At 35.1% G+C, this 12,487-nt stretch overlaps 1 protein-coding gene across 1 annotated transcript in view; it reads left to right on the top strand.

Annotated features, from left to right (window-relative positions):
• The first annotated feature begins 6,349 nt into the window (after nt 1-6,349).
• Nucleotides 6,350-12,487, top strand: part of HSPA12A (heat shock protein family A (Hsp70) member 12A) — a 43,409-nt gene continuing 37,271 nt past the window's right edge. The window contains exons 1-2 of the mRNA XM_085319096.1: nt 6,350-6,460; nt 7,463-7,590. Coding sequence (XP_085175222.1) covers nt 6,350-6,460; nt 7,463-7,590 — 239 coding nt within the window. The remainder of the gene's footprint in view (nt 6,461-7,462; nt 7,591-12,487) is intronic.

The raw sequence follows: 12,487 nt of genomic DNA, 5'->3' as shown, positions 1-12,487 counted from the left end.
AATTCTTATGATATAAAATATGGGATATTTTTATTATGCGTAAGAATGCTTTTAAGTAGATTTTCTGTATTTCCTTTTCTCTGTCTGTTTTTTTCTGTAAATATTTTCACGGTCCATCTTTGTATTTGCAGTAAAATGCTCAAGGTTGTCGTGATCCATTTGGAAGCTGTGACATTTTGACCCTAATGCAAAGTCTCAGCAATAGAAAAAGCTGAATAAGATTTTCTTCATCAATGCAGCAGTTATCAGCTAATAGCGGTATGGTAAATCCTTTTCTTGTTGTGCAAACATCATTAGCAAGCTTTGCTTGCAGCAAAGTGGTTGTTGATACTTAAAATGATACACAATATTTTGAATGAAAATATTTTGAATTGTATTCTTTAGTGCACGAGGGCTACCCCTTTACCCATATTTCTGTAGGCATATCCTTTTTTCTTTCAGAAATGTTGTCCGAGCAATGAAGAATTTGTCCATTTAGCTAAGATTTTGGATTGACTTGCAACCTGATTGAGACAGTAGTTATATATATATAGTATAGCAGTCACTTTCACCAGCTGCTTGATGGCTGGAAATTCCGGAGAGCTCACCATTAGATATGTGCAAATGATTTATATGTGCATATGTATGACCTGTGGAAAAAGATTAGCATGTGCGTAGTAGGTTCACGTAACTTGGATTTATTGCACTCATAAAGATCAGCTGCCTATGGTGCATTTTTAGTAGGTCTAATGCATCCTGACTTACTTTGTGCATCTGGTTCATCAGCCAACAAATAGCTAAGCGGCCCAGTGGATTTGGCACATGGAAGAGTGCGTATGTGCTACACAAATTGGAAAGAATTACAGCAGCTCTAATTCTGAGGCAGTGTAGTATAGTGCAGGAATACTCAGCTGGGAGTTTGGGAGAGTCTAGGGTATGGCATATAAATCTTCCCAGTGGGTCCCCAAGCTCAGTCAGAGGTTCAGATCTATGCAGTGAATGGAATTTATTGAATTGTGCGTTATGGAGTGAAATAATTGATTTAGGAATATACATTAATATACTAATTCCATACTTAGGAGTAACATTGTGAATACACTTAAAATGCTAAAAGTATCACCTGGAAGAGAAATAGCATTGATCTTACTGTTAATTCAGAAAAGCACAGGGAGAGTCTAAGTAGTAGGGGTTGGGTTTGTGACTGCTGTAGCAGAATCACGGTAGTAAGAATGACCTTAAGATATTAAGATTGGGATATAACATACTCTCTATTGTTTAGGCATGTTAGCGTGGAGGTGATTTCACAGTGATGTTGCCTATTTTCAGGGTTGCAAAACAGCCGTAAGAGATCCAGACCGTGATGAATCCCATGGCTTTCACCTTCTAGTGGAAGTCAGGTCCCAGAAGGTTCAGCAGGTACACTTCTCTCCCAGCTAAGCCTTCTCCTTTGTAGGAGACTTTATTGCAGAGTGTGCTTGAAAAACACTGGGGCTTCTGATGGAAAATTTGAGGCTTGGTACCTTAATTTTTCTGTGCCTGCCCACTTTTAAGTTATTCCTCTTCTGCTTGATAAACCAATGACATGAAACCCATTCAACAGTTTCCCCTCCTTTTCCAACCTGACTGGATTGCTGTGCTTTATGCTGTTTAGTAGCATATCCTGCTTCCTGAATCATTGCTTTTATTTGTTGTGTTAAATTCTTACTCAGAGACAATGCATACTTGCAAAAACTTTAGCTTATCTCTTGGCCATATTATTTGGGTTATAGGGAATTGCCTATCAGCAGTTAAGCCACTGTTGAAATGAACGGTTCCCCTTGATAGGTGAAGCAAAAAAATCTCTTACTAGTGCCTGACATAGCTGAATTTAATACAATTAAATATTCAATAAAACCAGATTTTGTGCAGTTACTTGAAGAACTTTAGTTTTAGTACCACCCTAGTGACTTGTGACAGTGAGATTTAGCAGTCATTTTTCTTAAAGCAACTTTAAGGCTGCTATCTTTAAACTGACCATCTGGGCCCATGGTGAGCTATGTGTCTGATGCTTTGAGTGGATTGCTAAAACTGATTTATCCTGTGATGAATAGAAGCATGTTACAGGAGTTCCCAAATATTCATAACAGACTGATTGTCTGCCTAAGGAGATCAGCTGCTATTATCTGATCTTTCTAATTAAGTAATGAGCTTGAACCTTCTCTCTAGCTCTATTAGTAAATCAGTATCAGCTGAACATAATATTGGTGAAGTGTTCACACTACATCAGATAAGTTATTATAAATATAGGCTTTGTACTTTTTTGTGTCTTTATTTTGTGATGCTTAAAAACAAATTCTCTGCTGCATTTTATCTTAAGCAAAGTTGAAAATATAGAATCATTTATCAGAAAAATAGGAAAGGCTAACCTGACTAGCTATAGCCATAAACTGCAGAAAATAAACTGTCTAATATGTGTTTATATGAAAAGGACTGATTTAAATTAAGTCTGGTAAACCAGACCAGGTAAATCAGCAATTGAATATGGTTTATTATTAATACAGTAACTTTTGGTCTCATAATTTCACCAGTTCTCTAATTGTTATGGGACTTGGAAATCAACTAGGACCTTTTGAGTGTTTAAAAAAAAAATACTGAAGAAGCAACGCTGCTCCATTTTCCCTTCCTCTGCTGGTCATCTTGAAAATGCACAAGGCATTCCTTGGCAGTTGCGTAGGTTAGGACCGTAGTCAGAAATTGTAATGATGTAGTCAAATTCATTCTATACACATTTCGTTAAATCAGCCAAGCCCATGAAATGTATCATATTTTAGGCTGACATTTAGCAGCATTGATGTGCTTGTACTATTGTACATAAGTAAATGAAAGAATTTCAAGAAGTTTGCATTGTATTTAGAAAAAGTTTATTTTTAATGTTAGTGGAGATATTTGAGGACTTACCTCAAATAATTTGGATTCTAAATTAGATTCCTTCAGTTATTTTTGAGTGCAAATTGTCAAGAACTAAATATTTATTTATCCTGTGCTATGTTGCTGTATATCTCCTTATAGTGTGTACTTTGACACAGATTGAAATCCTTGCTAAACATGGCAAGCAAAGCTGGAACTGGAGCTCTGAGAGACTCTACTTATTGTGGTTTTTTTATTACAGAAGTCTTAATAAGCTATCCTGTTTTTAAGGACTGTTCCAAATACCATTATGCATCATTTAATGCGTGATTGTGTGATTGCTAATCATGTTCCTTGCAACTCTTTACCCATTCTTTGGTTTGTAACAGATGCTTTATTTCAGATTAACCAATCACAGTTCTTTGGAAAAAAAGAGATTTTCAAATATCAAGCTCTTCCTGGAGTTTCCTTGCATTTGCTGCTGTTCAGAACAGATTTGTAAAATTGTGATGCATGCTTGTCCTCAAGCAAACACTAACTCAAAAAATATAAAAACTCTTATATAAGCCAATATGTTTTAACATCTTTCAGTTAGATACAGTAAATAATATAATATTACAAATTTCCTAATTTCACTTATTTTAAACAACTATTTCTCTACTTGCTAGAAGAACATTTGACATTAAATCCAGAGGTGATTGCAAGACAGTTTCTTTAAATACCACTCATTTTGATAAATGGCTTTTTGACTTCCCCATATTCTAACCTGAACTCACTCATTTATTGGCTCAGCAAAATGTCTGGTACTGTCAAGGCCTGTTCTAACTGCTGAGTTATAGTGATTATGATTGTTCTTATTACTGGACATGATTAGTTACTTGTGTAATGAAATGATATCAAATGCTTTTAAACTGGTGCAACGTAACGAAACTGCTGGCTGTGTCAAAATGAGAGTAACTCTTGAGAATCGCTGTAATGAGATATTTTCATTAAAATATCATTTTACTGCTTTAGAGGTTGTAGCATTGCCTTCCATGGTTTTCCTCTCTTGATCCAAGAAAATTATAGTCTGTTGTTATTTTAGGACTCACTGTAAAATTCCTTTGTTTAACTGCATATTTGCAGGAGAGGAATGTAACTTAGATGTAGTATGATTTGTTTTTCACTCATCCAAAAATACTAGTAAGTCGCCAAAAGCAGAATCTGTCAGTAGCATTGAGCACTTGATGAGATCTAGGAAGAGTCAGCACTTCCTCAAATCTAACCTTTATACACAAATCTTGAAGAGCATTGCAAAACTGAAATGAATGGACAAATTTTTGTAAACATTTTGATAGAAAATACCTAAATCCATTTTCTCTTTTATGCAATATTTTCTGCAGGTAGCTAAGCCCTCTGGTTTCTGCTGAGCATTTTTTCTTTGTTAGCAAATATTTTTATACTTCTGGATACAACCACCTAACTGCATGTTAATTGAGTCAAATTGATTCTTGATGTAGCTCCACCCAAGACTGCAGTTTGGGTGGATGAATATCACAAGGGTTATTTAATCATTCTTCTCTTGAAGACAAAGAAAAACGTGTATACTGTCACACAAGATTTTCTTTGTTTTTATAGAGCTATAAATAACCTTTCAAGGTACACGTAGTGAAAGCTTGTAGCTGAAGACAGGCTGGAAAATAGATCCCTGAAACATGCATGCTGGAACAGGTAACAAAAAGAATTAGTAATGAAGAGAAACATTAAAAACACACAAACAGTGGTTTATGTTGATGTTTTTGTCCTCCAAAGTCAGCTTCCTAAGGACTGTTGGAGGAAATTTACTGATTTCAAAAGATACTGAATCAGTATTGAAATGTGCTGATTCGTTCAGAAAGGCAACAGTATAGGAGAAACCTGTTTTGCTACTAATTCTTTCTCTTTTTTGTGATGAAATGTTTTTCTTCGATTCTAAGAAAAATAGCATGTTGATATTGCAAAATGAAGCTATTTTGAAAAGAGAAAGAACTTTTACAAATCGATAAAGTGGCTGATAACAGCATCTAATCCAAATAAGTCCGAATGAGCTGGACAGATTCTGTGCTTGTTGTATTTGCTCTGTAGTGTTCTGTACTTTACTGTAGGAGGATTAACATTTTATATTCTTAGAGAACTTATGTAGGAAATATGAATATTTGACTTTTATAAATGCTACCGAAGATCAGAGTCAACATGTATGTTATCATTAGTACAGAAATAAATTTTACAAGAGTGCTGTGAAGATGGAAGGAAAATTTTACTTGTTGGCAGATTATTCCATATAGAGGCCTACTGCAAAGTTTCTTGCATCTTCCCTGGAAGCAACACATCCTTGATTACCAGGGCTAGCAGGATTCTTCAGTAACTAGCTCTAAGGTCACTTCTTGCGTAACAGTTCTTGTGTCATCTTGGAGCAATGCTCTGCTTTGTCTATCTTAGGTCTAGGAATTGCATGCTTTTTATTGTATGATATATACAAATAGGTAATAAAATATTTTGAAATATGCCATATAGTATTTATTACAGTTCTTTATTTCTAAATAATTTTCTTGCTCTGCAAGAATAGGCATCATTTCATACAATTTTCTGCTCTGCTCTCAAGGCCTAAATTTGGGGCAGAGGGTAGACAGAGGGAAGCATGGACAGAGTTTGTGGCATCTGTTTAAAATTCCAATGTGATAAATTTCTGCAATCTTCATAAGAGAATATACTACATGTAAATCAATCTGAGCTGTTAATACTTAGTTATTTTAATGAATCATTTCCTTTTCTATCATCTACCCATTTTCATAGGGTGAATATAAGAAGGAAAAAAATACAAATAGTGTATTTCAATATTTGTCATTTAGATTTTCCTCTAAATGAAATTTCAGTATTGTATGCAGAATAGAAATATTTATTTGAAAATTTGTTAATGATACTCTCTTCTCTCCCAGCTGAGTTCTGTCCTGCAGCAATATTAAGAGCTGTGGTATGTTTCAGCGCAGAGCGTATTGAACAGAAAAAAGTATTAGGAAAGTTTAAGAATAAATGTTTTTGACAGAGTGATTGCAACTTATCCTTACTGAGTTGTCAAGTTGATATCAACTGTTCTTTTCCTTTTAAAATAAGCCCTTTTATGATTTTACGGCTTCTGTTAGGTTTCTGCATTCACACATAGGCTATTAATTTAAATGTATAGTGTTCAAGTCGCTTGTTTCTACCATGGATTTTGAATATATTTAGGAAGACTTCAAAAATTATACCTGCCGATGTAGAAGGCAAAAGAATGAAAGGTACTCATCAAGCTTAAATAAATATTTTCAAAACAAAACTGCAGTTGAACTGCATGTTCTAAGGGCAAAAAATACAATTTATAAAGAGGATGCAAAATTTGCTTTCTTTTTTAGCAGATGTTTTAAAATAGGAAAATTTTGTAGTAGTATGCAAAACAACGGTCCTATCCTGCTTATTTTCCATACTGACAATGAAGAATTTTTGTCTCCTTTTAGATGCAGTTTCCACATCTGCTTACTCATCACCAGCCAAAAGTTTGGGAGACCCTGGAATAACGCCACTGTCTCCATCACATATTGTGGTAAGAAATGCACTTTTATTATATACTATGTGTTGACATTACTTTCTCTTGCCTTTTCCATGGGAGGTAGTTGATTTAGAAGGTTGTCATTTCTGTACATCCTGATCCCTTTTATGCTACCCATAGCTTTAAGTGAAATTTTGGTCCCACTTGAGTTGATGACAGAGCTCCTATTAGTTTCAGCAGGGGCCTAGCAGTTGTATACTGGGGAGTGGTACTATTCCTTGTTTATTCAAGTCATGCTTTATACCACATTATTGTGATTTGACCATTATGAGTGAGCCATAACCCCTCCACCTCTTTTAGTTCACATTCCTGCACTGCCCTGGACTGTGTTTTTCAGGAATTGCAGATTCTAGATAAAAGGAGAGACGGAGAAGAACTCAAGTTTAGTTTAAGCAGCTGAACAACCTTCCATATCTTAGCATAGACAAGAGAAAAGAATGCATAGAGTGTTTCTGAAATAATTTTGTATACATTCTCATCAACAAATAATGACGTATGTGCTATAAAGTTACTACCCTGTGTTGGGTTGTTCTGTCTCCACTACTTCTGAACCACTGTTGAAAAGTGAGTAGTATCTCAGATTCAGTCTCATGTAACTCTTATAACCACAAAATAAATCTCAAAATAATTCATTGATGGATATAAACATATTCTTCAGCTGTTCGATTAAAAAACAAAAATGCAATATTTAGCCATAAGTTTTAATGATACAAGATGACAGCTATTCCAGGAAATTAAGATGCAAGAAACTGATTCAGCTGGATAGGTATAAAAGGTAACAGCAAATATATTGAGTTGTGTATTAAATTCCACTTAGGTTGGAATACGGAGGTTACTGGCATTAATTTTAGGCACAAATGCGCTTTTAGGGAATTCCTTATTTTCGTGGAAGAGAGATGCATGTCTCATAGAACTGAAACACTGAAGGATAAGATGAGTTACAATTATATTTCTAATTAGTGACTCAGTGTCTGTTCTGCTTCTGCCATTTAACAGAAGGACTCTGATGCAGATGTTGCTGTGGAACAGTTATTTCTTGTTGTTGTGGCTATTGATTTTGGCACTACATCCAGTGGCTACGCCTACAGCTTCACCAAGGAACCGGAATGTATTCATGTAATGAGGTAAGGACTGCAATGCAGTATTTTGTTTTGGATGATGACAGCATGTATTGCCTGCAATAGCCACAGACATTTTCTACAAGAGCTTGAAATATCTGGATTTATCTAGCGTTACCACAGTGTACACCTTTTCTTTGTCATGATTATAGTTCTCTATTACATCTGTTGTATTCTAATACGCTTTTATAATCAACATGAATATATCCCTTTCGTGTTATTTTATTGAATTTATAAGATAACATGAATAAAAGGAGGGATTGGTGAGATTTAGAATCATTGAGGATGCAGCGATAATTACTAAGTCAGTAAGACCTTACCCATGAGATTATAAGAAAAATCAAACGTTTATAAGAGCAATCATGTCATTACCAGGATGGTGGAGAAAAGGATATTCAGCATTTAAAGAAATATTTGAATTTCTAATTCATACAGGGTTTGGCAGACTCATATTACCACATTAACAACATGCTTGTTGTGTAGGACTTGTGGTAATATCACAGGTGCATAAGTCAATGCAGTGCAGTGTTCCCCATTAGACTAAAGTAAAAGTGGGTAAGATGCCTGAAACAGCCTATATCCTGGAATCATACTTGTATGCAGTTGCATGTATAATACTTTTTTAGTCATTTGTATCCAGAAATTGGTACTTCGTATGGCTGATTTAAGCTTTTTAGGATTAAATTTGACCCAAATCCCTGATAATGATACTGCAAAATAAGCAATCAAAAAAAAGCATAAATGTGAAAATCAAAGTTTGATGGGAAATCTGTTCAGTATTGCATGTAAGGAAGGAATAGAATAGATGCTATTGTTATGTTATTTTGATTTATTTGTTGATTAAATCATCAGTCATCACCATTTGATTTTTCCCTTTACAGATCTGACGCATATGAATCCAATGCAATCACAAATGCAAAAGTTATTGTGGTAGTTCCCTAAAAGCGAAGCACCACAAACCATTTCAATATTATTTTTCACTTTTTCTTTTTTTTTAATTGTGTAACAAGACCAAGATACGGAAAATTTCAGGCATAAACAATTGATCTCTGAAAAACTTAGCTATAGAAGTTCCTCTGAACAAAGCTGCTGTTGTAGCAATAGGTAATTTACTATTTGTTGCTTGTAATGCTGAGAATTAAAGGACTGTAAAACTAATCTAATGTAGTCCAGTGTGATATATGGTAATTTTTCTAAGCAAAGATGCTAGCTGAATGGAGCTGTTTAAATCTCAGCAGACAATTTGCACAGTCAGCCTGAATGATCAGTTTGTATAACATTGCAGAGTATTTCAGGGAAATGTGATACAACCGGTGATACGAAATAAATTTTAAAGGGAGATAAATTTTGAAAGAGTGATAGGCCATATGGCTACAAAGATGTATTTGGAATGTTTTCAGTATGGACAAGTAGTGCTTCAAGGCCTTTCTGTGTCCCATCAGTCTCTTGTTCTGCTAATAGCCTAAGAGCTCCATGATGCTAGAAGTCAAAGGACAGGTTAACGTGTAACTGTCTCAGCTAAGTTACTTATCACTGTCTCCTAATCTCTTTCAATAGTAGATGATTAAATCAAAGTTCTTAAAATAAGCAAAGCTGGATGAAGTGAGGGAAGTTATCTCTGAAACTATACCTGAGCAACCGTAAATCATATCTACAATGTCATTCTTGTAACTGCTGTGAAGATTTTACTTAGGGATATCCCTTAAACTATTTGTATGCAAAATTTTACAATTACAGAATATATATTACAAAATAGTTAGGACTTGATTTTGCCATTGGGTTTATACTCTACTGCAGTTATTTAGAAGCTTGATTCTCCTTCTGGGGCCCCTGGCTTGCTGCTGCAGATCTCAGGGTTGAGACACTGAAATCTGAGTGATATATAGCTAGCAGGGAGTATATTCCAAATCTTAAATGACATTTTATCTCTTGTGGTTCAAAATACCATAATTTATCACACAATCATGATTTCATACGTATGTGGACATTACAGGATCCTGATGTAAAAAGACATCAAATAAATTAATTCATTTATTTTTCAACAAAAAGAATCCAACAGATACTTCAAACAATGGAAAATACTTTAATAACAAGAATGTCTAAAAAATATTGACTGTACTTCTGACTGTGAAGTTGTACTGAAAAAGTTCATAAAATACTTTGCTGGCAGGGAGTATATCCAGACTGCTCATTGTCTTGTTAATGGCAGGATTTGGGCAAAGATATAGCTGAAACTGAATTACAAAATAATATGTATATATGAAATCAAAAATTCAATGAAGAGAGTTGTATCAGAACAAGTCAGGCAGTAGTTAAGAAGGCATTAAGAAGTTCGCACTCTGTATATAATTAGGCTTACACATGGGGTGATTTACAAATATTTCAGCGGAGTAAATGTCACTTCCCACCCAAACTTGAGAATGTTTACATTAAAATAAAGCATACCAATGATACATGGTCCTCTTTGCTGCTTAACATTTTTTCCACTTTCCCTCTCTAGTGTTGATCCTTTCCAGACTTTTGGATTTCTGACTGCCTTTTAACAAAGCTGCTTTTCTGTAAAATATCTCAAAGAGGGTAAGATGGTTTCAGTTAGAAGGTCCTACTTTGGTAAAAGAGTTAACGTACACAGTGCTTTAGTGCTAAGTTAGACTGTAGAGTCTCAGCAAAGTTGTGATTCTAGACATATAATTAACAGGCAAACAAAATCATGGCTCTGACTGTGTGTTTATTTCGTGTGAGGCCCAGTACTTAAACAGATGAATTTGTAGGCATTGACCTAGTAAAGTGTTTTGGGCATATGCTTAGCTTTAAATGTATGAGTAACCTCATGGATTTCAGTAGACTAAAGCATATATTTGGAATTGGGAATGTGTTTCTGGATGACTGATGAATATCTTTACGTTGTTTGCATAACATAAGTTACTGTTTTATCAATTTTAGGTAATACTTCATGCCTGTAAACTCCTATTAGTTCCCTACTGCTTCTATAAAGATAGTTGTGTTGCCTTATGTCAAGTTCTTGTTGCAGGGTAGAAGTATACATTAAAATGAGTGTAATTTTCTGCAAACCTTGAGTCTATGAATAAATTTTTGTGAACAATCTGGCTATGACTTCAGTAAGCACTTCAATAAGAAGTGCAGTGCCAGAGCCATAATGAAACACAGTTCCATGCTATAGAACTAGTTAATAATTTCCACTGAAGCAAATATATGATGTTCTATGCAGTTTTGAAAAACTCCTATTGATTTACGTGCACTTATGTTTAGCTGTAAATGCTTTGGCTGCTGATTAAACAGCAACAAACTGAATTTAAGTATTTCATAAATGAATACAAAATACAGAGAAAAATATGCATGATTATGAAACACATTGCATCCTATCTTTGGAAGGAAGGAGAATGTCATTTTTTTTAGCATAACTTCCGACTCCTATTTTTTTTCTTCTCTTCCTTGTTGGATTGTGATTCTTGGCAGACTCATGCTTGAGTCTCACAGATACACACTCAGAGGCATTGAACTACAATTTGATGACCCCACTGCTTCATTTTCGTTAATGTTATGCTGCTGCTCTGGATCAAGTTCTCATCACTTTCCAAGGATCACTGTTTACTCTGACTTGTAGCCAGATTCATGTTTAAGGAAAGACATTTCTCTGATCTTAGTATAATCTTATGATCCTTTCCACATTATTACTTTAGCTCTTTTTTACAGTTTTACTATATAATTAGATCTTCTGTGGCTGTGAACTGTTCTATACTGCTCAGGTAAGCTACTCTAATCAGCCTAGGAACTGGTCTCAAATATTTAAATTTAGGCAAAAATTTACCCTGAGTTCTTCTTGAGTAGACTTTTAGCTGTGACTCTGCTTTCAGGAAATAGCCTTCACATGCATTTAGAGTACTGCTGGCTTGTATTGGTTCATGCTCTTAATACACGTTTCAGATTTTTTTTTTCTGAAGAGCATTATTGCCATCATTTTACCTGTATCAGAACCATGAAAGAAAAGTGATGTGACCATAGGTGTTGAAATCCTAGCCTTACTTATACTATTGAAAGAAGCCTCTTCTAAGTGGATTAAACCTAGGATTTCACGTAAGAGTGTAGCAGAGTCAGGAATTGGGATACACAAGCTATTGACTGCAGCTGCTTCTCTCTAGAAAAGATGCCACACAGAAATGTATTTAAAGCTCTGAGAGCAAATGATACAGTCAGACTTCCTTTTTAGAAATACAGGCTGAGAACTTTTGAACTGGCTCAACAATTTCAGTGTCTAGTTTCCATTAGAAACTCATCAGGCATTGAGCATTTCATTCCTTAGTTTTGAAAATTTCAACCATAGAGCTGAGCATCGATTCGTCATCGTTTGAACTTACTTATTCCAGAAAGAGAAAATGTCTCTATCCTTAAAAAAAATAAAAAGGTGTTGTTATTAGCCAGCATCTTAGCACATGTTCTATTTATGAAGTTTCACACCAGTGACTCAGAGTGAATCACTAATGATTTCAAGGCAAAAACGATACCATTCTACCTCCTCTCCATTTGCAACTGGTGTGTGGGATTTAACATTCTGGTGGAATAGGCAGTGTTTTCTGTTAGTGGGCTGTGGGATTTGTACTTCCTAGCATTGGAACCATATGTTTACTCTAACACTTACTCCAAGGTTTTCGGAGATAATCAACTACATTTCTAGCAGTAGGTGAGAAGAAATGAGTAGAAACCAGTGTCCTTGCACGGCTGATAATAGCCCTGGGGCTGAGCAGCAGGGCCAGTGAGTTTAGCGAAGAAGTTTTCCCGTGGATGAAAGTGAAAAACATCCATTTCTCATCATACTTTCAAATCAATAGAAGTGCCCTCTATATTAGATTAAGTTCCTAGACACGTGGGGATTCCCAGCCATCAC

This window comes from Rhea americana, unplaced genomic scaffold, assembly GCF_003343005.1.
Source record: "Rhea americana isolate MKP2758 unplaced genomic scaffold, rheAme1 scaffold_57, whole genome shotgun sequence".
NCBI classification, from domain to species: domain Eukaryota; kingdom Metazoa; phylum Chordata; class Aves; order Rheiformes; family Rheidae; genus Rhea; species Rhea americana.
Note: the sequence above shows the minus strand (reverse complement) of the source record. Positions and strands in the feature narration are given on the sequence as shown.